Here is a 24,931-nt window from a genome sequence, read left to right on the forward strand (position 1 = left end):
TTGATATGTGCAATATTGTGCATCTCCTGACATATCACTCTGAGTATCTCTTACACTTGTCGTCTTTCAAGCATGGGACTGGAGCTTTGCTCATGGGAACTGCTTCTGTCTCCTTTATGATCTTGCCACACTTGAAGAGCTCATTCAGTTGCTTTTAGCCCCAGTTAAACCTGCTGTGATATCTGCTGAGAGTCATTTGTGCTTTAGGTGTTACAGTGCAAAAGCATGGTGTGCAGTTGGCACTGCTTGTAGAACAGGGGTACAAAAAACCTCGTGTCAGTAGGAGCTTGGCCAGGATGCTTTCACCAGTGGATTTTTCTATTTGACTTTTTGGGAAGAAGGCGTTTTGTCTGTGCAATTTTGAAGTCCAAAACCTTTGGTTTTGTGATAAATGCAGGTTTCTTTGGGGCCACTGTGCCATCTGCTGAACTCCTGCAGCCTCCTCCTGTAGCTCTGTGTTACCTTGGACACCTCACCACCTGAGCTCTCACTCTGCACTGAGATCATTGCCTTTGGGTGGGTTTTATGTCGCAGAGGCAGAGGGGGGAGGACTGATTTCTGTTTGTTCACTATAGGGTCACTTCCAGTGCTCATCATCTCCCAGGGTCTGTTACTTGCCAGGAATGTTGAGTAGCAGGATAAAGCTTGATACAGAAACTTAACTCCCATCTAGCACTGTTTGAGCAGTAACAGTCCTTTAAGAGACATTTTGCTGGAAAGGTGCTTATGTTATCTTTGAGGATAACTGAAATGAGTTTTGGTTATACAGACAAGAGCACTGCAGTTGAAATTGTGGCAAAGGGCTTAAAGTCTTCCTTTCCATTACTTCTAACAACAGCAAAAGGGGGGGGTGGGGGAGGTGTTAAACATGATCAACAACAAAGAAAGCTCTGGAATATGATGGTGTCGATTCAACACACCTCTCTCTTAAAAAAGAATTAATTGCTTTTTTTAAAGTGTTTTTTTAACTGCTCTTTCTTACGTGCTGAATCATTGCAATCTGAAATATTCCAGAAGCAAGATAATGCTCCTGCATGAGGTAATGCTGCAAAACTGTAGCTGGAAGACATGTGCAATACAAAAGAACAAATGGTTCTTTCTGAGCTATTCTTCAATCAATATGTATTTAGTAAAAACAATGTGCTAAGTCTGTAATGCTTTTGGAAAAGAGAGTCTTGCAGTAGGTACGTACTATAAAAATGGAAAGTGTTGGTTCTGCAAGGAGCAGTGGATCAGTACTCTGCTTTTGTTATTTTAATGATCTGGTCTTGAGCATATTCTCTCACCTGGAGAGATCGAGAGTACCTTCACAGTAAATCATACCGGAACACAAGCAAATGCATGTTTTTTTGCTTTAAATTTGCTAGTTTAATCTCTGTAGAGTTACTGTTTCAGTTGGAAAGTCACCTTTTTGCAACAGTTTTTCTCTTAGCTACTGGAAAGCTTTTCTGTATCAGTTTGCTTTTGTCGTTGTGTTCTTTCAGAATTCCTGTTGAAGCATTAAGCAGTGCAAACCCAGAAACCAGAGATGTGTACAGTTAAGCAGCAGAGCACATCTCATAGCACACATGGAGAATCCTTACTGGCTCACCTGGTGCTGTGGCAACACCAAGCTTGTGCAGCCTTCTTGTGGCCACCACTGGGAAGTGCTGTATGTGCTGACAGCAGTGCTGGAACTGAAGCTCTGCTCTTACTGCTAGATATTACCTTGTTTTTTGGGTGCTAACTCCAGACTGACTGTATGTGAAGATCAAAGCCTGCTTGCATATGTGTTTTAAAGACCTGGCCTTGGTTGTGGGTAACTACCAATGATGAATAGAGTGAGAGCTCTTTTTGTAACCAGTCTTTGCCTGTGTGACCAAAAGTAGCTAATTATTGGTGTTGTGGACTGAAATTGATTTTAAAAGGGACTACATGAAGTGATTGGTTTTGATAGCAGGAAAGTGGGTTTGTGTGCTAAGTACTCTCTTCCTATGAGATAGATGCAATTGTTTTTTTTGTGATCTGGAACAGTTAGAAAAACTGACTTGATATGAGGTCATGCTCTGCCTGATTTCTTTCCCATGTTTTTCTGCCCAGGTACAGTGCTGTAAAATTAAACACGTGTTTAATTAATATAAATTGCTTTTTGTACAGTAAACACATAGAAATAAAAGCTACCTTTTGGACTTGTTTTAACCTGATTGTGTCCATCAGATGGTCAGTTCACTTGGTACGTATAGCATGGGCAGTCTGTCTGCCCCAGTTAATTATGTTGTTTGCCTAAAATCTCAGTCTTCATGTAGCTCAGCTTGAAAGCTGCCTGATATTTGCTTCTTTCTGCAGTTAGGTAATGTAATTCTCAGTACAGTACCAGTAAGTATGGAGGGGAAAACCAGATCCTACGAAGAAGTGAATTATTTCTTGCTATTTATATATCAAAATAACTGGGATGTTTACTGCCACATTGGATGATGGTTTCTCTTCTAGAGTTGTTTGTATGATATCAGTATCTGTTGTTAAACGTTTGGTTCAGACCGCATCAGAAATGGGTACATTATGTGGTAGGGTGGTTGAGCCTGAGAAGCACTGAGGATTCTTCTAAACAATATCCTGCACTTTTGCGAAGTCTTAATTTAAGGGTGCTGGAACTGTCAGAAACCAACAAAATCAAAATATCCTCAAGACTGCTGCTTCAGGAATAAAGGCCTTGATTCTGTGGGAATCCCATCAGTAAAAACAAATTCCATCTGAGATGTTGTCTTCCATCTCCATTTCCCATATTCATTTTAGAAGGGACTTGATGTGAATGTGAGCCATGCCCTCAAATGTGTAGGTTTCTCAAGACCCCAGATGACTGGATGCATTCAAGCCTCTTGTGATGTTGGTGAGGGCAAGGCAGTCTGTTAGCCCTCGGATCATGTCAATATACCATCCCTGCAACCCTACTCCCCCTGCAGGGACTTAGCTGCCACAGGGACCATAGGACCAGAATTGCTCAGGACAAGTATGCTTTTTCCCCCAGGGTCTATCCCTTTTTGGGCATCGTTACAAACTGCAGGGACCTTGACACTACTTAGCAACATCAGGAAAGCCTAGCTGTTAGGGCTGAAGACTGGTCTTGTGCCTCAGGACGTATGGCCCCTTTTAATTGCAGCTCTCTCTCCTTTTGCTTAACAGGGGAAGGTGGAAGTGGAGGCTGGGAAGGAGGGGATGAAGTTTGAAGCTGGTGCTTTTTCCTACTATGGGGTGATGGCCCTCACAGCATCGCCAGGTATGTCCTCTTACCTTCTGCTTCTGGAATGCACTTGTGCACAAGCCTGTCTGCTTGGGTGTGTGTGGGAGGGGAGCATGCAGAGCATCCCCCCATGCTGTCGTGTGGGCTGATGGAAGCAATACCACCCTGCTAGCAGAACCACCTCCTGCCTGGCACAGCAGCCTGGTGGCAGTGCTGGCTCTGACAGCCAAGCGAGCAGCCAGCGGTGGCTGGTGGGCTCCTGCAGCATGCACGTGTTGGCCTTAGCAAGGGAGGTGCTGGGCACTGGAGGAGAGCTTTGTGGTTCTTTTCTCATTGTAGCACAACGTTGAATTAGCAAGAATAGATAATTAGTAGCAGAGAGACATCTAGTGGTGTAATCTACGAACAACCTGCTAGTTTGGATATGGTTTGCTTTACCAATCTTTGTTTCTAAAGCAATCCTGAGGGAAATGAGGGCAGTGGAGCAAGGAATATAAAGGTTGCGCTTGTCAGCTTGTGCAGAGGTATAGCTGAGAGATCAGCAGAGGAAGAGGCTGAGATGTGAGCAGATTCCCAGCACATAAATACTAGCTGCACAGCCCAGCGTCTCACAGACGCAAGTCGGGGATTTGCTTTACAGTCAACCAGGAGCATGCTTCCTTGCCCCAGTGGGTGATGCCCTGTTATCCACCACACTCACCGTGGTGCCTGCACGTGCATTTCAGTGCCAGCAGCATCACCTTTTAGATCACAAAGCTCTTGGTGTTGGTTGGCATCCGCAGCCCTGGTAGAAGAGCTGGGTGTTAGTGCTGGCAGTGGCCGTGCGCTCAGTTGATCCCTTCAGGGAGGATTTCTCATGCAGATATCACCTCTTCCTGCGTAGAGGCACCACAGGTTGTTGTTCACTTGGGAGGCAGCTCGTTTTAGTTGTAAGTTAATGGGAACTCTACATGTATGTGTATGTATGTAGATGTACACTAGTGAATGGCTTTGGAATGAAATTTGTTTTGTAACTTATGAGTATAGCCACACTAAACTGTACAGCCAGTTTAGTTCCTATGGATGTTTGAGCTCTGTGTTGCCACTGTATGAGTCTTGTACTGGCTCTTTGTTAGGAGCTCAGGAAAGAGTAATTCTTCCTTAAATATATGCACTTTAATCAATCTTGCTTATACCTTTTGGGGCTTGACAAATTTGGAAGCGTACAGACATAGAGAGGATTTTATCTGTTCAGTAACAGCAGTGTTCATAATGAATCATATGTAATGTGTACAAATGTGTCATACCCTTCCTGTTCCTTCAGTGTTGAAGCTTAGCTTTTGCACTGTGGGCCAGACACAGAGCTGGATCAGGCATGATCGCTTCTGTCCTATCAGACCTACACTTGGAAATGATTTATGGCATCTCTGTTTTGCCAGCATTGTTCAGTTTGAATGTTCTCATGTTTCTGTTTTTCCCATGTTGCTAACTCCACAACCACACCAGTTGCCCCAAGTCCTGTGAGATCAAATGATCTCCCCTTTCCTGCTTCTGCCCTGGAATCGCTCTCAGATTTGTTGTGTCAAGCTTAAGCACATACACTATTTTAGATTAAAATTGACCAACCTTGAACTTGTTTACCTTCAGCTGGTTGTGCCAGTAGCAAACCCTCCTTTTTGCTGTTTTTTTTTCCCGAGGTTTTAGAGAAGTTGCAGCATCATGAGATTTCTGTTAGGTTGAGCTTGTAAAAATAAAAGTAATTCTTGTTGCTTTGAGTATATGTGAAAGCCTTTACAAACAAGAGAAAGCTTCTTGAAACCAATAACAGGAGTTTAAAGGATGTTTTCAAGAACCCAACAACAAAATGGTGACACTTTCATTAATGACAGCTAGAGACTGATAATTATCAGTACCGTACCCATTCTGGTAGGGATGAGCCTGGAGAATCACAACCTGCTTGACATTTTACTGAAAACTTGAACTGCAAAGTGTCTTTTGGTTTTATTTCTGTTTTTGTTCTATTCTCATAAGGAACTGCACCCATGAAAGGTTTCTGGCTTCTTTTAACTCTTTACCTCCCAGACTGGAGTGGGCACCACTGCTCCTTTTGAACTGTTTTAGAAATGAGTGTACCCTGATGGATCATTCTATGACCATTCAAATTAGCAGTGAAAATTGTTTCACTATAATTCCACAGTCTTGTTCTTTGGTTCATTCCTAAAATTGTTTAATTGTCTTTTTTGATTTGTTTTGGTTTGGTTTTTAACCCTTTACTTTTCCACAGTTGATTTGCACATCTGGTTTTAGTTCTTCAGTGTGTGAACTGGTTCCCTCCCCTGTCGAGTGTGGATAGCTGCCACCCTTCTGGTCGTGATCTCATCCTTTTTCTCTCCCTCTTCTAGTTCCCTTGTCCCTGTCTCGTACCTTTGTTGTCAGCAGAACAGAGTTGTTAGCAGCAGGTTCTCCAGGTAAATTCGCATGCTTCTATTTTCACCATTCTTGTGACTGCCCTGATGCCATAACAAGTCAGCTGCAGTCTGTGTTTATCTGACCCCTTTGCTCGGTAGGGAGAAGTCCAGCACAGAATTATGCCTCACAGGTAGGTATCCTGAACTTCTGTTTGTGATAACTGGTAGCGACGTGACGGCGTCGTCCAAATGGGAAGAACTGAAAACATGTTTAAGAAAATGTATTTGTTAATGTGTTCTGATTTCTCTTATGTGAACTGGTGGGAGATTAAGATGGGAGATTTTAAAAGATCTTCCCCCCCCCAAACTGATGTTTAAGAACTGAAAAATTTCCTGAAGAAAATGCATTTGGCAGAGAGGAATGTGTGCTGCTGAGCTGCCTTAAAAGGAGAACTTATATGAAAGAATTCTTATATTCTCTTATGGGTAAATTCTATGGTTTGAATATTCCTTGGCCATTTCAAGTGCTCAAAAACTTCGAATTTTCTTTCCAAGAGATTAATGCTGTGATAATGTACTGAGTGGGTGGATTTGCAATGGAATGTGCAAGAAGGCTGTGGGAGCTCCTGCGGGGCTTTTGGTTCCCGTTTTGCTTAAGACCTTTCCTTGATGAATGACCAAGTTGATTGGCATAGAAATCCCTTTGGAGAGCAGAGACCGAGGAGAGAACAAATTGGGTCAAAATGAGCTCTGAGATGTGGTTGAAAACTTGGGAATTGGGAAAGAACTGAGCTTTGCAGACACCGCATGCACAGAGTAGTTGAGAAAGATGGAAACTCATCAGGAAAATATGTAGGAATGGCGGAATCCTAAAACAGTTTGGGCTGATGCGGTGATGTTTCCCTGGACCTAAAACAATCGATATGTTTAATGATATTGAATGTGATAATATGATAGGGATATTTAAGTGAAATATCTAACGGTCAGTACATATCAGACATTTCATAAATTTCCACTGTCTGCTTCCTGTATTTTCTCTTCTTTTTTCTGCTTTGAAAATGTATCTCACTGTCAGACCCTAAATTAAGCTCACGCACACTCCAAATAAACTATGGGTGGTTGCCCTGCAGGGGATTTTTTCCTGTTCTTTTTAAGTTTCCTGCTGTTAAATTTGAAAGAAGCAGGGAGAAATATAATCTTTCTTTAATTAAAGTACCTAGTGCTTTCTCTTAAGCTCAGTGGCTTTGATTATCTTTTTATTTTTTTAGCTTAGTTCTTTAATTTTGCCAGGTCTTCCTTCTTATTTTTTTTTATTTTTATTTTTTTTTCTGTTTCTGTTCTATAAGTAAGCATACACCTTGCACATACAAGTTGTTTCCAATAAAAATGCCAAGCATATTTTCCTAGCTTTTTTTCTCCAACAACAACAAGAAAAATAAATTAAAAAAATCAAATCGATGATGGAAAATAAAAATGGAAAGAATCTCTTTTGAAAGGAACCAATATGGTGAGTCTGGTCACTGTGACTTGCAGTTCCTGTTCTGTTGAACCCAACACCTTTTTGTGGTTCCTTCTAAAAAGGTTCCTCTCGTTGAACCCCCCCCGTTACGAGATTCACAAAGTGCTTGTATTGATGTTTGTCTTGTGGTTTGTGCTCTTCATCTTCAGTATTTAAAGGTGAGGAGAACCTGGGTAGGAAAGATCTGCGCAGATATGTGCTGGGCACTGCTCAGCAACTACAGACCTGTGTGCTGTGCCTTCTGCCATCTGCTCTTCTTGTATCTCCCCTTCTTTAGTAACTTTTCCCTTCCCGTCTTGCATACGATTCCAAAAGCAATGTCCTTACTCTCAGATTTTCAGTAGTCGTGCTACTTTGTTCTGTCTTCTTGTCCTTTTCTTTTCCTAAATGTGCTTTGTCACATAACTGCCTGTCCTTCCTCCTTTCTATCAATAATATACCACGAGACACCTGTGCACAGCCCGCTGTGGCTTTTGAGATGGTGGGTGGGTATGGAGGGAAACCATGCGGGGCTCTGAGTGCTTCCCTCTGAGCTCTCCTTGGTGTTACCAAGGACCTGCAGAAAATTTGCCAAGTCATCACAACCTGTATTTTTCCATTGCCTTTTCTTAAATTGAAGGAAAGAAGATATCAGAGGTTTTCAAGTGGAAAATAACGAAAAAACAACAACTACAAAAGACAACGCAGGGTGATTCTGCCATGCATCTGGAAGTGTCTGAAGGGCTCAGTTTAGGAAAGGCTAGATGTAGGGATGTAGAGCTAGCTGCATCTTTTTGTTGAGGAGAGATGTTTACAGTGATACAGTGGCAGAGGTAGGGTTGAATTTCAGTTAGCTTTCTTTTTTTTTTAATACCATTCTGTAGGTCAAAAAATTGGTAGAAGTGAAAAACTTATGATACTGCTGCTGAAATGCTGAAAGAGGCTTTGTATCTTAAGGTGATTGGAAAGTAATCTTTCAGCTGAGAATGGGGACCACATGGGGAGTGGTACAGGTGGTGTCAATTAGTGCTTGGGCTGAAGATGTAAAATTTAGCTGCCGTAATTCACCAATCCCAAAGAGTTCTATTGCTCTGCACTGTACATGCACACGAGGAGAAGCCTATCTGCAGAAGGGCTTGAGATCTCTTTTTATTTCTGCATGTCTCCTGTCATCTGGGTCCTTGTATAGGTGGAAGCTGAGGATGCAAAATGCCTGTGGCCAATCATACTCCTAAGGGATAGCTGGGAGATTTTCAAGTGAAAGCCTGCAGTGTGTATGAAATATATACTGTATACTATACATGGTTAAGAAAAAAAAAATCTATTAAGCATGGTTGGACTACAGAGAGCTCCCGTAAGGAAGCTGAGGGAAGTTGCCTTTCTCTGATGGTCTCCACTCATCAGCAGAAGCACTGTGAGCAGGTGTGCGCAGGGCATGTTCATTGTAGCACAAACAGAACCAGGTTTCTTTGAATCATACTCAGTGATGTCTGCCACCAGCTCTGGATTCAAAATGTGCTCTTTTTCTGGACCATTTTATTTAGCTGCATGTCAGTTATGAGTAGACTAAGTATTTGCTGATCTTCTGTTTCACACTGCAATTTCTTGTGGCCCTTTGAAACTGGCGACTTTAAATATTTTCTCCTTGATGTAAGAAGCTTCTTGCTCTTGCCTGTTTCCCAGCTGAAAACAAGTCTCCACCTCGGCCCTGCGGCTTGAATCACTCAGACTCTTTAAACCGAAGTGATCGCATCGACGCAGTGACACCAACGTTAGGGAGCAGCAACAACCAGCTGAATGCGTCCTTCCTGCAAGTGTACGTTCCTGACTACTCAGTGAAAGCACTCACAGACATTCAGTTTGTCAAGGTAGGAAAAAAGCTGGGCAGGTGGGCTGGAGAGCCTGGGGAGGGAGTTTCCTCTGGATTGCTCTGTAGCCCTCTAAGCAAGTAGGATTATGGAAACAGCCATTTTAAAATCGCTTTCAATTACTTTTTCTCAGTATCTGGTGTCTTCACTGTTCTCCTCATTAAGGCCAGTAAGTAGATTGGTCGTACAAGTTTTTTGGATATCAGGTCTCAGGGAGAGAGATTATAGGAAATATCTTCTCTGTTTTAGTCCTGAAAGACATGTCCTTGTGAGGCCTTGAGCCATCTGAAATGGAGACCTTAGATTAGCTGACAGCACCCTTTTCTAAAGGATGAAACATTTTGTGTCAGTTGCAGTTTTCATTCACTCTTGATTTTTATTTCAGTTTGGGGTTCTCACTCTCGCTTTTGAACTTACCCTTCTGCCTGGAGTTGTCTTGGACATTTTTCTTAAATTGTGTAAAATTCACGTGTTAGACTTATGTCTCATACTATCAGTTGGTTGCTGCGTGGATACAGCTCTGTCCCCCAGCATGGTGCATCTCACGCTGAAATGTGTGCGAGTCCTGTGGGATGAGAAAGAGCCAATGCTGGCAGCAATTCCAGCCCAGCTGGGAGTCCAGGGAAGCTGACATCTCATGGTCAGAAGCTGACCTTGTTGCTTTTCTTAAATTAAATGCACTTTCACGATTTCTTTGTATAAAACTCAGACTGCTCATGAACTCCTGTCAAATTCAGTATTGAAATTAGGAAATAGAACAGAAATACTGGAATGCTAAATCAATTGTTTCACATCTACAGGTAGCCAGATTTTAAGAAGAGAGTACTGACTTTTGTTTAGAACTTGACAAATGGAAATGTACTGGTCAGTGGTTCACGGCTTCACGGTTTAGGTCAGGAAATAATTATTCCTAAGCAAATGATTCTCACTACAGAGCAGCTGCTCATCTTGTCCTGGTTTGTATGAAGTCCTTCCAGCTCTCGCCGTGTTCACACTGAGTCTAAAGAATGCTACATTGCCTGGTTTCTCTGTAGTCACGTGGGCATTTATTGAAGTAATGTCTTGTAAGCCAGGGCTGTGACCTGCTTGCACATGCTTGGATTTTGCTGTTGGAGATGTGATGCATCCACCTGACACTCTCCATTTCCAGTCGCTCTGTTGTGTTGAAGCAAAAGCTTCAGGCTTTCTAAAAGTCTTGCTCAGCTTCTTTCATCTGCTGAGATAATCCACTGCTGTTGTAGCACAAGGGGCTGCTGGTACACGTACATCGCGCTGCCTGGCCCCAGGAACTTATGGGATGGCTCCTGCCTTGTTTGCTATCCTAGACAAGAGCACTAATGCTCGTGCCCTCTGGCTCTTTGAGGACTCATAGAGCCCCTCCAGAGCTCGATAAAGCTGGGAAAAAGACTTCAGTGAACTTTAGGCCCTACAAATGTGCATGGTTAGGAGGAAATTGAAGTCTGATTTTAAAATCTTTGCACAGGAGTAAATCCGTGCCTGTGGGCAGCATGGTGATCACACAGCCCTGCGCAAGCGTCGCCATGCAGCTGGGGTGCTCTGCTCCTGCAAAGCGCAGGGATGTTGGTAGAAGTGGAGTCGATGCGGGGTGAGCAGGAGTTGAAGTGTGATCATCTGGAAAGGGAGGGTTCTTCGTTTTCCTGGGGTGTCCTGTGAGAGACGCACAAGCGTGACTGGCTTTTTTGTTCCTTCCTCCTGTGCTCGGAGCAGATCTCAAGACAGCAGTACCAAAATGCCCTGATGGCATCCCGGATGGACAAAACACCTCAGTCCTCGGACAGTGAAAACACTAAAATCGAACTGACTCTTACGGAGCTGCATGACGGTTTGCCGGACGAGACAGCAAACCTGCTGAACGAACAGAACTGTGTGACTCACAACAAGCCCAACCACAGTATGCACAGTGAAGGAGCCATCTAGGAGCTGACTCCCCACGACCCACCCATCCCATCTCCTCAGCAGGACCAGCCCTCGCTCCTTCCTGTCTCCTCCCCGAGTGTGACACCGTTAGTACGTGCTTGCAACACTGTGCTGCATCCAGTGTTCTGAGACCAAAGACTTTTGCGTCCGTTGTGGGAGCAAGAAGAGGAAGAAACAGGAAGAAAGGAGCAAAGAGCAAGACAGAGAGACTAAAGCCCCAAGTGTACTTTGGGAATGGTGAGCCACCCTTGAGAACAATGATAATACTTCTTGCAAAGTAGAATCATGTTTATTTTTTATCTGTATTTTTGATCCTTGTTGGGTTTTTCCTCCTCAGACACATATGGAGAAGTTTAAAAACTGCTCCGGTTATTTTTTCAAGAGAGATCATGTTTTTGAAGAGTATTTTGCAGAGTTTTAAATTGTTTCTGTCCCTCCCCAACCTCAACTAGGCTCTGTCGTGGTTTTGTGAGTTGTCCTTAGGCCTCTTTTCACCTCTCTCTGTTCCTTTTTGTTGCCATGTCGAAGAAGTTAGTAACTGGTACTTGTATGTATTTGTGTCCTAAGAATGAGTGAGCGAGCTTCAAGGAACCTCTGGTTTTAGCCACCTGGAGGGTCACGGGATGAGTATTATTACATTCTTCCAGTTAAGTTTCAGGGAAGGAGTGGTTATTTTAATATTTAATGATCTCTCGAATTTCAGAAGGTTTATTTGTAAAACAGGCAAACACATTGTTACACTCTACAGTTTTGTGACCTCCAAAAACTTTGCGTATGTTGAAGGTGACTCTGGGGGAAGAATTTAAGTAGCAAAGCTGTGGTCTCATGAGATGAAAGCCAGGTGTAATTTTCAATACCAAAGTCACTGGGTGGTTTTCTGTTGACTCTCCTGACAATTGCTTGGCGAAGTAATGTGTGCACCCAAAACCAACAAACTTTTAAGCACCCACGTGCTGTAGTGGTCTGTACACCATTACCTCGGCCAGGGCAGATTGCAGTGTTTGTTAGTAACAGAGTACAGCAGTCCTTTTCCTTCCCTTAAATCTCTAGTGTTAACACAAAAGATGCTGCTACAGTTATGCCCAAAGTACATCCTCCAGGTGACAGAAAACCTCTGCCAGTGCAAGGACAGCTCTGCTGAGGAGTTGGGACCATCCTGTCCTCTCCAGGAACTGACAAAAACTTTCCAGACGTGAGTGTATTGCACTTCAGGGATTCAGAGAGGTTCATTCCCAGGCTGTTCCCAACCGTATTCCTTCCATTGAGTGGTTTTGGTGCATTTCCTTCCCTTTGGCCCCTCTTAACAGCCATTTTAGGGATGACTGTGGTAGCAGAGCAGAGAGCCTCCTGCCCAGGTGCCACCATTGTGGGGCAGCAGGTGCCAGGTACTCCACCCCAAAGCCTAAATGCAGCCTTGGTGCAGCGAGGGGCACCTGTGGCAGTTGTGCATTGCATGTTCCCTGGTCCCATGAATGGAGTTTAAGTCCTCAAATGAAAAAAAAACAAACCAATAACAAAAACAAAAATGTTCCCCCCCTCTTATCCTCTCCCTTTCCAGTGCCGTCTCAAACAGAATGTGAATGTTGCCCTCAGTATTAATGCAAGCAGAGATCAATAAACAAGGCATTGTGATTTCTCTGTTCCAAGACCCGTGGCCCCTGATTATGTAGCATCTCCTTTCCTTTCTTTACACGCAGATAGTCTCCCCTGACTCCCAGGGAAGCCCCAAATGCAGCTGCCAGAGCTCTGTGCCTGCCTGGGTTAGGGGGGCACTCACCTCCAGTGCCTGCGGTCTGCCTTGGTAAATGGTGGCAGGAAACAGTGCTGCAGTAACTCCCTGCAGGAAACCGGGTGTGCAGCTCTGGAGCAGGCTTGGGGATACAAAGCAGGGCCCCGAGGCTTAACTCCTTTATCAGCTTTGCATTAGCACGTTCTGGGTCCTGTCTAAAAGCCACCACTCCGAGGCGCCCCACACTGCACCAAGTTGCCAGTGTTGCAACTTTCTCCCAAAGCAAAGTGTTGAGATGTGACGGTGTTTGCCTTGGCACGGTGAGCCCCTCACTGTGCTGCTGTTTCTGTAAGTGTTACTGAATGTAAAGGTCTGTTGGATGTGACCAACACGGTAGTGAACTTGAGATGCAGTATCTGTTTTGTAAAACCTGCCAAAGGAGGGAGGCTCAAGTGGAGGCTGCCCATTGGATATGACTTCTGCTTCTTATGGCAGGTTATGGATTTGTTTGAGTGTCTGTTTCCATTTAAAAAAAAAAAAAAAAAAAAAAAGCCAAATTTTCCAACCAAAGCCTTGTGATCCCAAAGCAAATACCTCCTGCTTCTGTCCATGCTGCACTGTTCACAAATTTCCAGGCCATTTTTTTTTGCATGACTTCTTCATCATATATACAGATCTGATAATGGAAAGTGAAATAATTTCCAGAAAAATAGTTGATTGTAGATGTGTTTCATATGAAAAATACGTACCTGACCCGGAGGGGTTGGGAGCTGCTACTTCAAATTAGCTTGAAGCGCAAGGCATGGTCCTCTCAGCGGAGGGGAAGGAATCCTATCTCCCTGTTCTCAGGGAATTTGCAGTCTTACTGTTTCACAAAGGCAAGGGGTTCCCAGCCCTGTGCTAGGAGCCAGCACGAGCAGAGGAGCCCTATTCATCTCAGATTGCTCTGGAGCTCGGCTCTTTCCACCGGGATGGAAATGCTGTGGCTCTGAGCAGTGCCAGCACTGGGTCTGGTTATCCTGGCTCACTGCTGGCTTCTTCGTTCAGGTGGGCTCAGATGCCATGACCTGTGCCCCTGTGCCACGTGTGTGCGTGGTGGAGCTATGGGTCAGCGTGGTGGCATGGGGCACTGGTGGTGGCTTTGGGAATCATTGGGCTTGACCTCAACCTTGGCAAGGCTTTGGCTTGCAGAAAGGATACTGCATCTTCCCGTGTCAGCTCTGCTGCCACTGAGCTCACTGTGTCCGTCGTGGGGCGGGTGGCAGCCTGGGGGCCGGGAGGGCATCTCGCCATGGTTTCTACTGTCAATACAATTTTGCACAAGGAGTTCTTTGAAGTGACATTTTAAACACTAATATCTTAAATGCACAACTGTGAATTATAACTTTTACACTCCTGTTGGTTGAATTTCCTTTAAAGAAATGAACCTGAATCTGTTGTAATTATGATTTTTTTTTTTTTTTTAATTCTGTGTATTGCCAAATCTTTGTAAAGAGTGAAGGAATGTTCTTGCTTTCCAATGAGAATCTTTCTCCAAACGAGACTGGCTCTGGTGACGTGGAGATCATACGAAGCACGTGGCTGAGCACAGAGGGGCTCGGGTGGGTGCAGCGAGACACCTCGGCCTCTGCAGCTCACGGAGCTCTGGTTTGTCCCCTTGCTCAGACCCGAGCTTGTCTGTTATCCCCAGGGCTCAGGACAAGGTTTCCCAGGGCTGAGAGCATAGGGGTTGGGTGCTGTGCCCGGAGGCTGGCAGCAGGGCAGGCCGTGCCCTAGTGATGCCACCAGCAGCACCTGTCTTCCCCACGCTTCTCTCCCTTGCTCCAGCCATATCCCAGCTGTGTTCCTGCTGCCCCTCGTGCTCCCTGTGCCCTGACACACACGGATGGCGCTGCTCTGGGCTGACAGACCCTGCCTGGGACTGAGACCTGCAGGCCTTGTGCTGGGCTACTCCTTCAGCGCTGTGCTCCACAGTCTGTCCCCCCTCTCTTCTACACTTACTCCCCTTCTCTCACCACAGGGTTATCATCATTTTTCATTCTTCTTTTCTTTAAGTGCCTTTTTGTGTGGGTGAAGCAGGCACCTGCAGGAAGCTCAGCTGCCCGTGACACCCACGGACACATCGCCCTGTGCTGCTCCTCAGCTGCAGGCCCAGTTCCAGAGATGAGGTTGGCACTGGTGGGACTCTGGCTCAGTTCAGCTCAGAGGAAAGGAAACCAGAAGCGGCTTTGTGAGGGGCTGCCCCCCAACGAACATCCCGTGTAAGTACCCTGCCCTAAGGACAGCACAGCCACCTTCTCCAGGATCGCTTGGGACATGCATCTTCCTTGTGCTGAAATAGACTGTAGAGATCATTCCCACATGAAAGATGTACCATATTTTATATGCTGTCTAATACACATCTGTGGTTTTAAAACCAGTGCCTATGTACCAGTTGTTGCGTTATCCAATGCCAGTAGGAAGCTGAGGCTGGCGGGTGGGGAGCGATCTATAGTGAAAGAGATAGTGCCAAAGAAGTGCCCGGTCCTTGGATACTGAGGGTTGATTGTTGTTGAACCAACAAGATTAACAAATGGGAGTGGAAACCAGGCATCATTGCACGGCATTGAAGAGGGAGAGGCCTTCATCTTGACCTAACAGACACAGCCTTGCACTGTGGGCTGGGAGGCTGACCCTACCCTGCTCCCCGGTGTCCTTGGTCCATCAGCTGCAGGGCCCTGCACTGTGATCCCTGAGACAGCACCAGCGCAGGGGGACACAGTCCTTCTTGGTGTTCTGCTTTTGTCCTGGAGCTTGTCCTCATGTTCTTCTGTTTTCAATTTCATGGTCTTGTCCTCAAGGCTGTACCCAGGCGAGGGGACACAGCTGCCTGCTGCAGATCCACGGTGGTACGGTTGAGCTTCTCAGGTTGGATTTGTGTAGCTGCTGTTGTGTTAGGGGCTGGATACGGGCCCTGGGTGTGTTCCCTAGAGTAGGGTGCAGGTGGTGAAGAAAAGTTTTCTTGTGTTAGTAGCATCAAACTCTACCAAAGTGACAGTGTCCTTCTTGTTATCCTCATGTTAGACCATAGGGATTTTACACCTTGCAGATAAGGTACTCGAGCTACTGCTTTTCTGGCTACAGTTGAAAAATTTTGTGATCTCTCCTGAGGTTTTCCTTTGGGCCCTGGTTTCCTTCAGGTAGGGCCAATAATGGAGTCCTCCAAAGCTCAGTTCCTGAGCACTTCTCCTTTAGTCTTTCCCCCAGGTGGGCCCTGGGCCTGGGCTTGAGCTGAGGCTGGGGGCAGCCCTTAGTTGGAAGTGCCAATACTGAAAAAAATGCCTTCGGGTTTTGTCCAAAGATCAGTGTGGGAGTATGGCGGGGCTCCTGGTGACTGCTCTGCAGCCAGGCCTGGGTCCCTTTACCTGGTGTTTGTGCTCTGTCCGTGTGCATTCAGCAGAGCAGCGTGCTTCGCATCTGGATGCCAAATAGATTGAATCTCAAAACTCAAGTACTTGAGGGCACCTTCCTGTGTCACCAGGAAACCACGAGCTGGTTTTCTGCAACTGGTGGGCTCTGAAACCAAACCTTTTTCCTGCATTCGGGAGCATGGCACAAACCCTCAGCCTGTTCTCCCAGCAGTTTTGTGCCCACACCCTGCAGCGTGTGTTCAGGGTGGCTGAGCCCAGCGCTTCCCTGGTCCCTCCCATGTCCCATTGCCCATTGCACGTGGTCTTTGCTGACTGTATCATATTGTACATTATGTCGGGTCTCCGGAGTTGTAGTGTTCTGACTACAGTATTTCCATGTGTGTACATAAACCTGAGTAAGCACAACTGAAATCATGAATGAAGTGTATACGTTTCATATACTGATTGTCATACAAGTGAATTTTATAATTATTCTAATTTTGTTGTAGATTTCCAATCTTTCCTATTTATTTTGTACCTGATTTATTTGTATATTTTGTGATTTTGTTTAAAAGTGTTTTGTTTATTTCTGTTCTTCTAGATAAATAATGATTTTTTTTCTGTTGGACATTCCAGTTTATGCATTTTTCCCTCCTCCATTCTTCCCCCCGTTCCAAAGGGCCGGTTGTTGGCACGTGGGTAATGGGGCTGATGGAGGTGACCCCGGCCCCAGATCTCCGCTGATCAGGAATTGCTGTTGGCACTGGGCAGACTTTAATTCCTCAGCAGTTGTCAGGAGCCATGGAGAGGCCAGATCCACGTAGGGCCAGGTTGTGTTCTTTGCATTGGGGTCTGGGGGCTGTGCATTCTGCAGCTGGGGGTGGCAAAGGCAGCAGTGCCTCAAGGCTAATGGCCTTTTTCTTCCTCTAATAAAAGTCCCTTATTTACAACATGCTTGCCATACATCCCATTTGTTTTTTGGGAAGTGGGAACACCATCTGCTTGTCCCTACCTCGTTCCCACTGTGTGTTGTGCAGGGTCTTGGAGTGGCCAGAGTAAGAGTGTTGGGGAGAGGAATGGGGCAGGAGAGCCTGGGGCAGGGGGGGCACAAGAGGCTGGGGAATGGGAATTGGTTTGCCTGCCCAGTCCTGGTGCAGGAAGGGCCTGGCTGCATCACTGCCAAGCACTGCCTTGAAGTCAGCAGAAAAAGGGCTTTATTGACTGTGAGAGTCCAGCTTTTCTCCTGCATTGTAGTGTGACTATCTGAGGCAGTGCTGGCAGCACCCAGGATACACCTAGCATCTGTGCATGTGTTCTCTGGAGCAGCAGCTGTGGGGTTCCAGCATCGAGGACCAGGTCACTGTGAGCAGCTCATGAGGAGTGATGATCCCACAGGTGGGTGCTGGTGGAGGAGTCACACTCAGCCCCGTGGGTGGAGAGACCCCTGGGCATGGCACAGGGACTGATAGACAGCCTCTGTTGGTTGTTGGACATTCATGATGGCAGCTGTGTTGGCATTGGCTGTTGTGTGCTGTCTGAAATTCTTTACTCAGAGGGAGGTGAGGCTCTGGCTCTGGTGCCCAGAGAGATGTGGGTGCCACATCACTGGAGGTGCCCAAGGCTGGGTTGGATGAAGCCCTGCTCAGCCTGAACTGATGGGTGGCACCCAGCTCATGACAGAGCGGTGGAACTGGGTGGGCTTTAAGATCCTTTCTAACGCAATGGTTCTGTGATTCAGAGCCCCATAACGTGGGATGAGGGAGAAGGGCCTGGCAGGCTCTGCCTCTGTTTTCCCACCAGTGAGTGGGGGCCAGATACCTTCCATTGCTCCAGCCTTGCAACATCTCCCTGTCACTGGCAGAAATAGCCTTGGGCTGGGAGCAAGCTATTTGTGGGACTGCAGAGGCAAAAAGAATGTGCAGAGCTCCCCACACCGCCCTGCTCACAGCCTCATGCCCTCTCCAGCGGCTGAGCTAAAGCCTGAAGAATCCAAGCGGCTCTACTTGGAGAAATGATGGTTAAACATAGCAAATCCCAGTACGGCCTTCAGTGCGAGGATGCAGGGCTGGCTCTGGCATTCCCCTCCATTTGGGGCCGTTTCCCACCTGCTGTCCCCCACACCACCTGCTGCCCAGTGCCGGCCAGCCCTCAGCCCAGCACTGTGCCACAATGCATCAGGCACTTCTTAGAAACATCACGGTTTATTGACTTGAACAACTGCCACTTCAGTAGCAGCATTTCCTGCTCAGAGGGTGGTGATGTGTATTATTTCTATTTTCTCCTAAGGTACTTTAAAATAGGGGGGGGTGGAAAAAAGAAAAAAAGAAGATTAAATGCGCTTATGGTACTGAAACAACAGTCGAATTCATTACAAGAGGGCCCCCCCGTAATCCCTTCACATATGAACGGCACAGGCTGGAGTCAGGGAAGCTGCACCCACAACAGAGAGAAAGACCAGCAATGGCAGAGCTGCACCGTCAGCCACACCGGTCCCCACATGGCAGCCAAGAGTCACCTCCTCAGCCAGGACGCAGCATCACTGTGCTCTGCACAGGGCCAAAGGCAACGGAGCTGTGGGTGGATGAGAGCCCCCTGCCCAGCACTGTGGCATACGCTGTTTCCTATCGCAGGGCAGAGCTGCGTGTCCAGCAGCACCCTGGAAGACTGGGCCCTTCACTGTGGCTGGTTTTGTCTTTGGGACAGACAGAAGGGTCAGGAACAGGCAGCGAGGAAGACAAGCCAACTAATGTAATGCTAAAGCGGTAGCTTGAAGCTGTGGGGTTAATATTTACTGTTGGAAGGACAGGAGTTGAGTTGAGAACACAGCGTGCGGCTCCGCTGTTTGGGAAACGCGCTGGCAATCAGGCACTGAATGCTGCTGACGAAAGAGAATGTGAACCAGGGAGGGGACAACACTGCCTACAAACTGAAATGTGTACAGCTGCAAAATGCACGTAAGAGCCAGAGTCCTGCTGCTATCTGTGATGGACGGAGGAACTGAACCATTCACAGGGAGACTCTTGCCAAGCAGGGGTGGACGTGGAGCTGGAAGCCACAGCAGCACCCTGGCTAACATGGTGGGGATGGTTTGAACGCAGGAGAGCAAAGGGTGGCGGCAACCCAACGGCAGGAGTTGGATCTTTGTGTTTCCTGCAGAGCTCAGCACATCCCTTCCTCCTCCACAAGAATGTAACAAATGGCAAAAACCGTTTACAGGACACCGTTCGAATGGAAACACATCATGAGAAAGGAAAAATCATGCAGCATCCCCAAATGGAATGGGAGCGGCATTACAGCACGGGCGGGCAGTGCCATCTGACCACACCACCCAGGCAGATCCATCAGCTTGTTGAACCATCTGCAGAACTGAAAACAAAGGTCTCCTCCTGATTAGTGTTAATTTGTTGAAAGTTTCCGTCCGCTTTCAAAATGTGCCTTTGCAGGAATCACACACCCCCAACCCATCACCCAAGGGCCCCAACATAGGAATCTCCTCCTGATCACTGCTAGAGTCATGGTTTATCTTCAGAAATTCTTTACTTTTTCCTTCTTACTCTTCTTCCTCCTCTTCTTCCTCCTCCTCTTCCTCTTCCTCATCATCATCTTCATCGTGGCAGTGTGTGATTTCCTGAGGTGCCTGGGGGAAGAGGTTGGGCGGTTTGATCTCACTGATGGAGCGGGTCAGTTGGTGCCGCTTGTAGTCAGAATCTTTAAAATCCACCGAGGTGCGATTGCGCGTGGCCATGGGCGACTCCTTCTCGTTGATGTCCACGTGTGTGTGCTCTACAGTGGACTCGTGTGGCATCTAAAGGTGTAAGAGAGAGAGAGGAGATGGCGAGGCAACGAGAGCACAAGTCCCAGAACATGCCACCCCATCCTCCCAGTGCTGCCAGCTCGTGGGCGTGCTCCCCAGTGCCTGTAACTCACCAGGACGTGGGCGGCTCTGAAGAGGTAGCTGAAGGGGTAGTAAAGGAGGTTGATGAAGGAGGCTGCATAGAGGTCGGCGTAGCGCATCACCTGGCTGGCAAACAGTGTCTGCCGGGAGCCGCTACGGAAGAGGCTCCCCATCATCCCGTAGCACATGTCCATGTCATGGGTCACTTTCTACAAGCAAAGGGTAGGTTAACTCCTGGCCCGGGCACACGGCAGCGCAGAGCCGACCCAGCCTCAACATCACTGAAGGCTGGGGGCTACGTGAAGCCTGCAAGGATCTCCAGTGAGCTTTTGTGTGCTCTTATCCCAAGGCACCAAAGCACAGCCAGGCTCCAGCTAACAGAAGGGAAGGCAGCAGCGGCACCAGGGCCAGCACCCGCCACAGCCTGTGACCTCGCACACAGGGCTGGCTGAACCAGAGGTTACGGCCCCTTCAGGCACACATCAGCACCCTGCTCTGCAGCAGTGAGCACTGTAAGTAGGTGCTACATACATGAGGAAGGAGACCCTATTCCAGACCAGGCTGCCTTTCAGGAGTGCCAGTGACACCATTGAGCTGGGAAGCTCCTCCGTTTGCGTCCACAGACAGAACGGCTTTGCAAAGCCTGCCATGCCCACCCAAAGGCAGAGCAAAGCATTTCAGGGCTGAGCAGTGGGTCGGGTTGTCAAGCCCTTTGGGATCCAAAAGGATGAAAAGAGATTTTTATGATTGGTACCTTAATGCGTCTCTGGATGGAGCTGATGTCAGGGCGTTCATTGCTGCTACTGTCCAGATGCCTAGTTACAGGCGAGAAGGTAAATACATGCTGTGAAAAGCCTTTCAGAACCAGATGTTGTGAGATGGGGGCTTAGGGAGGGAGGCTGGTCTGGAGGGGAAGGTTGGTCTCAGGGGCTGAACCCAGGCCTGAGGCAAAGCTCTGGCAGCAGTGCTGCCAACCCAACCCCAAGGGTTCATCAGAGCCACGCATTAGCTGTTGCTAGGCTGGGAGAGGCAGCAGTACACTGGTCAGTATTTGAACACTCACTTGTATAATTCGGCCAAGAAGATGTCCAGGCTCTGCAACTCTTCAAAAAGGGCTGGATAATCCAGAAAAGAAAGGGGGAAAAGGTAAGTTTAACCTCAAAATGAAAGGGCTGAAAGCAAATGCATCATCCTGCCTGCATGACCGTGGTGGGGCAGGTATGTCACAGCCATTGTGCAGGGAAAGGGTTCGACTTTGCGCTCTGTGCCATCAACAGAGCTCTGGGCTTGGTTTCTGATTGCCACTTTAGTTTTTGCGGCTGAACTTCACAGCCCTCACAGAAACCTTCCTACCACTCATGGGACAATGTGCATAACCCCCAGACCGTCTCACACATCAGCATACAAACCTGGGAGAAAAGTAGTAGTGCTCAAGGACGGGAAACAGAACTTTGGTAGCAGAGGGAGGAGGAGAAGGAGGAGAAAGGAAGAGGAAGCACCTGGTAAGCAGGGATTCCCTGCAGACTGCAGAGCAGTCATGACTCGGGTGATACAGGGACAAAAAAAATGGCTATCTTGTTAGATACTTTTTACTGGAGAAGCCATGGCACTACAGAGACAGAGGGAGAGGAGTTCTGGGAACAAGGTTACGGATGAGCTCAACCCCAACCAGCAGCAGCTTCTCCCAAGTCAAGGCTGGGTGATCACAGGCAAAAAACCTGGGACCCTGTGAGCAACCCAGCTGCTGCATCAACACCCCATCCCAGGGAAGAAGGATCTAGGGTGGGTTTGAGAGAAAGGTTGCAAGTGTGATCTTTCCCCTGTGCCCCCCTGTCCCCTGCTGACCGCTTTTGTCAGTCCAGACGTGTAGTTCCTGTGCCAACTCAGGGATCACTAGGAAGGTCCTCCAGCCCTGGCGCTTCTTCGATTTGAGGATGTCTCCGAAGATGTGGTCTCCAATGTACAGAATATCCTTCCCTTTAGCCCCCAGCAGGTCACAGACTGTGTCTGAGGAACCTGAAACAAAGAACAGACTGACTCGGAATGAGGAGCCAAAGGGAAATGCATTCTGAGAACCAGAGTTAGGGATGCAGCTGCTTCATTTTCCTCCCAGAAATCTCCAACTGCTAAACTCAACAGGGCACTGCACACTCACCTTCTCTTGGAATATACACACACCTTCATACAAATGTAGCAGCAGAGGGACCTTGCAGCCTCCTGGCCACATAACAGTGATGGAGCCCAGGGCATTATGGACAGCCCTGTGCAGCCATTGCATTTCCCTGGTGCAGCCACTCTGTGCAGCATTCCCAGCTGTCTCACTGCTGCCAACAGGCCCAGCTGTTGGCTCAGCATCTCTCCCTCCTCCCAGCCCTGCAGTGGCATTTCCCAGGCCCTTCTTGGCAAGGAAGGGAAGGGCATTGAGGAACAGCTCTCTTTCTTCTCAGCACTGAGCAGCAATAGTTTTTTTGGCGCAAAAGGCACAGAATGATGTGTTTCATGAAACACAGCCCTGCCTAGATTCTGGCATAGCACCCAGCCACCCTTTATGAGTCCTCATGAGTGGATGAAGGCCACCATGGCATGTCAGAGCCACTTCACAGGACAAGAAGTGTTCTGCCCACCTCCAGAATACACGATGCCGTGCTGCAGTGGGCCAGTGTAGGTACCAATCTTCAGCTTCCCGGTCACCTGAAGGAGGAGATACTGCATTAGTAAAGAATAGCTGATGCTCTGGGTCTTTTCTGTCCTACTCTTTCTTTACTCTCTGTTTCTTAGATCTAGCCTAAATACCGCACTGCCCGCTCCCTCTAAGAGACTGCATATAATCCCCTCCAGCTTTTGAGGTGCCCTCCATGCGGTGCTCACCGTGTCCACCTGCCGCAGCACAGTGCCTTCCCCAAAGAAGAGGGGTTTCCGTGCATCCACCAAGATCAGGTCAAAGTAGGACTGCCATGGCCGATGGGCACTCCCAGGCTGCAAAAGCAAAAACAACCCTAGAACCTAGAACCACATAAACAATCGCAGGGAGTTTAACTGGAGCATCACTGCCCTCAGCCATAATGTTTCTACACAGCTGGTCCATCAAATGCACTGATTCTCCCAGTTCGTGCCTCTGTGGCGTGACTCTTGGTTGCCATCTCCTAAAGCACTCATTTGTGGCAAAACCATCCCAGCCCAGCCCAGCCCAGCAGCGAGGACTGAGGAAGGAAGGAGAACTAATGAACAGCCACATCACAGCATAGCTGTTGTGCAAACGGATGCACTAAATGACACTGCTGCCACCATTTCTGAACGTGACAAATGTGACTGTGGCTTCAGCCTTCCAAGGACACACTGATACACTTGCCCAGAGCTGGAAAATGCCTGGACTCTATTCTACAGAGCGCAGCTCCAAACCACAGCCCTGCCTGACGGACACCAGGCGTGATTTCCCATGTTCTGAAAATTCTCCCTATGTCTTCTACTTTCAGTGCACAGTGTGAAATCACATCTTTTGAATGAGATGGTCTCCTAATGAGAGATGGAGAAAGCAGTATAAATTCAGCTTCTAAGCCTTTCTCCAGAAGTTTCAGGGCTGAGCTTCATCCTCAGGACACCAGGAAAAGCATGCCAAACTTTTGGAACTACCGTAGCAGAGGCACAACTAGGCCATAAAAGAAAGATTCGGCTGTTTTACACAACTCTTTCCCTTCCATCAAGACATTTTTTAACAAAACACTATATAAGATTAGGAAGAAATCCAGCTGTAAAACGCTGCAGCTAAAATGTGCTAACGCTAAAATAATGTTATCACTAACATAGATTATTGTTTGAGACTAGATGATGCCTCTTTTCTCTTTGTTATATTGTATTTGCTTTGATCCTATTCAAATAGGGCGCTAAACAGCAAGAGTATTTTAACCAGATTAAAGCAACTAATCCCATGCAGCTGATGAAGCAGGATTAAAATGCTTTCCAGCTACACAGATAATTAGGCACATCAACTCCTTTTGGAACTGCAGTCTAGAAACCACATACCTTTGGTCCGTGTGGAAAGTCAAACAAGTAAGTCATAATTTTCTGAAAGACAGAAAGTATTCAAAGTTATATTTTTTATTTAGTTAATAAAAACATACTTTTCTGCTTTTGTCTTTTCAGGCTACAAAACTTTATTTTCAGCATTTACAGGAAAGTCAGCCTAAGATTTGGAGACAGAATGAATGGATTGGCCTTAAAGTGAAAGGAAATAAAGTGGTGGTTTTTATAATCAAAGAACACATCTGCCTCCGGAATCTGCACATTGCTTCAGCTGTATCTTGCAGTGCTTTATAATGGCATGTGACCCTTCAGTTTAGCAATGTGGCAACATGCTGACATTCAGCCAGCAGCACAGCACACAGCCTGCTCTGGCTCCTGGCCCTCTCCAAGATGATAGGTTTGGTGACCTCTCCCCACTAAGAACTGTCTCGCTTGGAAGAGCAGACTGTCACTTTCTCTTTCACCTTCTTAATCACTTACGAACAGAGGCACAAAGTGACTTAAGCCAGGCCTACCCCAGGTCAGCACCGAGTCAGGACTATAAAAGAGAAGTCTCACCACCTAATTGGCACTCACCACTAAATTATCCCAGCTTAGAAAGCACCCAGTTCCCCTCCAAATACTATCCTGCCAAATCCCACACACTAGGCGGGTGGCTTTTGTTTATTCCATTACATACTGATGCACCAGTTCACACAGCACTTACGTCTGTGTATTTGTAGTCGCTGTTTGTCACAAGAAACACCTTCCCAACTTCGTTCATGCGGCTCAGCAGCAGTGGCAGCTTCCCCTGCAAGTCAGAGGACAGAACAGTCAGACACAGAGACACAGAGCTACACCACAGGCAAAACACAGCTCAGCTGTGATCCCATCAGTCAAAACAAGGAAGACACTGCTACCACCACCCTCCAGCCCAGATCTCCTCCCAAAACAGGCCCACAGGAGGTGAAATCTGAGCTTGCATGAGCCACGAGTTGGAGTGCATTATGA

The 24,931-nt window shown here is 47.1% G+C and overlaps 2 protein-coding genes across 10 annotated transcripts in view; one reads left to right on the top strand and one right to left on the bottom strand.

Moving 5' to 3' along the window:
- CNNM2 (cyclin and CBS domain divalent metal cation transport mediator 2) overlaps positions 1 to 16,654 on the top strand; it is a 106,897-nt gene extending 90,243 nt beyond the window's left edge. For 2 of the 4 annotated variants that reach the window (XM_085229170.1, XM_010714647.4), the window contains 4 exons: positions 3,160 to 3,253; positions 5,599 to 5,664; positions 8,786 to 8,970; positions 10,699 to 16,654. In XM_085229170.1, coding sequence (XP_085085296.1) covers positions 3,160 to 3,253; positions 5,599 to 5,664; positions 8,786 to 8,970; positions 10,699 to 10,908 — 555 coding nt within the window. In that variant the 3' untranslated portion in view covers positions 10,909 to 16,654. The other 2 variants (XM_085229172.1, XM_085229169.1) reach the window with 2 other exon arrangements.
- A 1,554-nt stretch (positions 16,655 to 18,208) lies between these two features.
- The window catches only part of NT5C2 (5'-nucleotidase, cytosolic II), a 54,967-nt gene continuing 48,244 nt past the window's right edge, over positions 18,209 to 24,931 (bottom strand). For all 6 annotated transcript variants that reach the window (XM_085229174.1, XM_085229176.1, XM_085229177.1 and 3 more), the window contains 9 exons: positions 24,648 to 24,731; positions 23,942 to 23,983; positions 22,790 to 22,897; positions 22,546 to 22,612; positions 21,767 to 21,937; positions 20,985 to 21,036; positions 20,676 to 20,736; positions 19,954 to 20,130; positions 18,209 to 19,831 (listed from right to left, as the gene is read on the bottom strand). In XM_085229174.1, coding sequence (XP_085085300.1) covers positions 19,577 to 19,831; positions 19,954 to 20,130; positions 20,676 to 20,736; positions 20,985 to 21,036; positions 21,767 to 21,937; positions 22,546 to 22,612; positions 22,790 to 22,897; positions 23,942 to 23,983; positions 24,648 to 24,731 — 1,017 coding nt within the window. In that variant the 3' untranslated portion in view covers positions 18,209 to 19,576. The remainder of the gene's footprint in view (positions 19,832 to 19,953; positions 20,131 to 20,675; positions 20,737 to 20,984; positions 21,037 to 21,766; positions 21,938 to 22,545; positions 22,613 to 22,789; positions 22,898 to 23,941; positions 23,984 to 24,647; positions 24,732 to 24,931) is intronic.

Source organism: Meleagris gallopavo, chromosome 8 (genome assembly GCF_905368555.1).
Source record: "Meleagris gallopavo chromosome 8, MGAL_WU_HG_1.1, whole genome shotgun sequence".
Classification (NCBI taxonomy): Eukaryota; Metazoa; Chordata; class Aves; order Galliformes; family Phasianidae; genus Meleagris; species Meleagris gallopavo.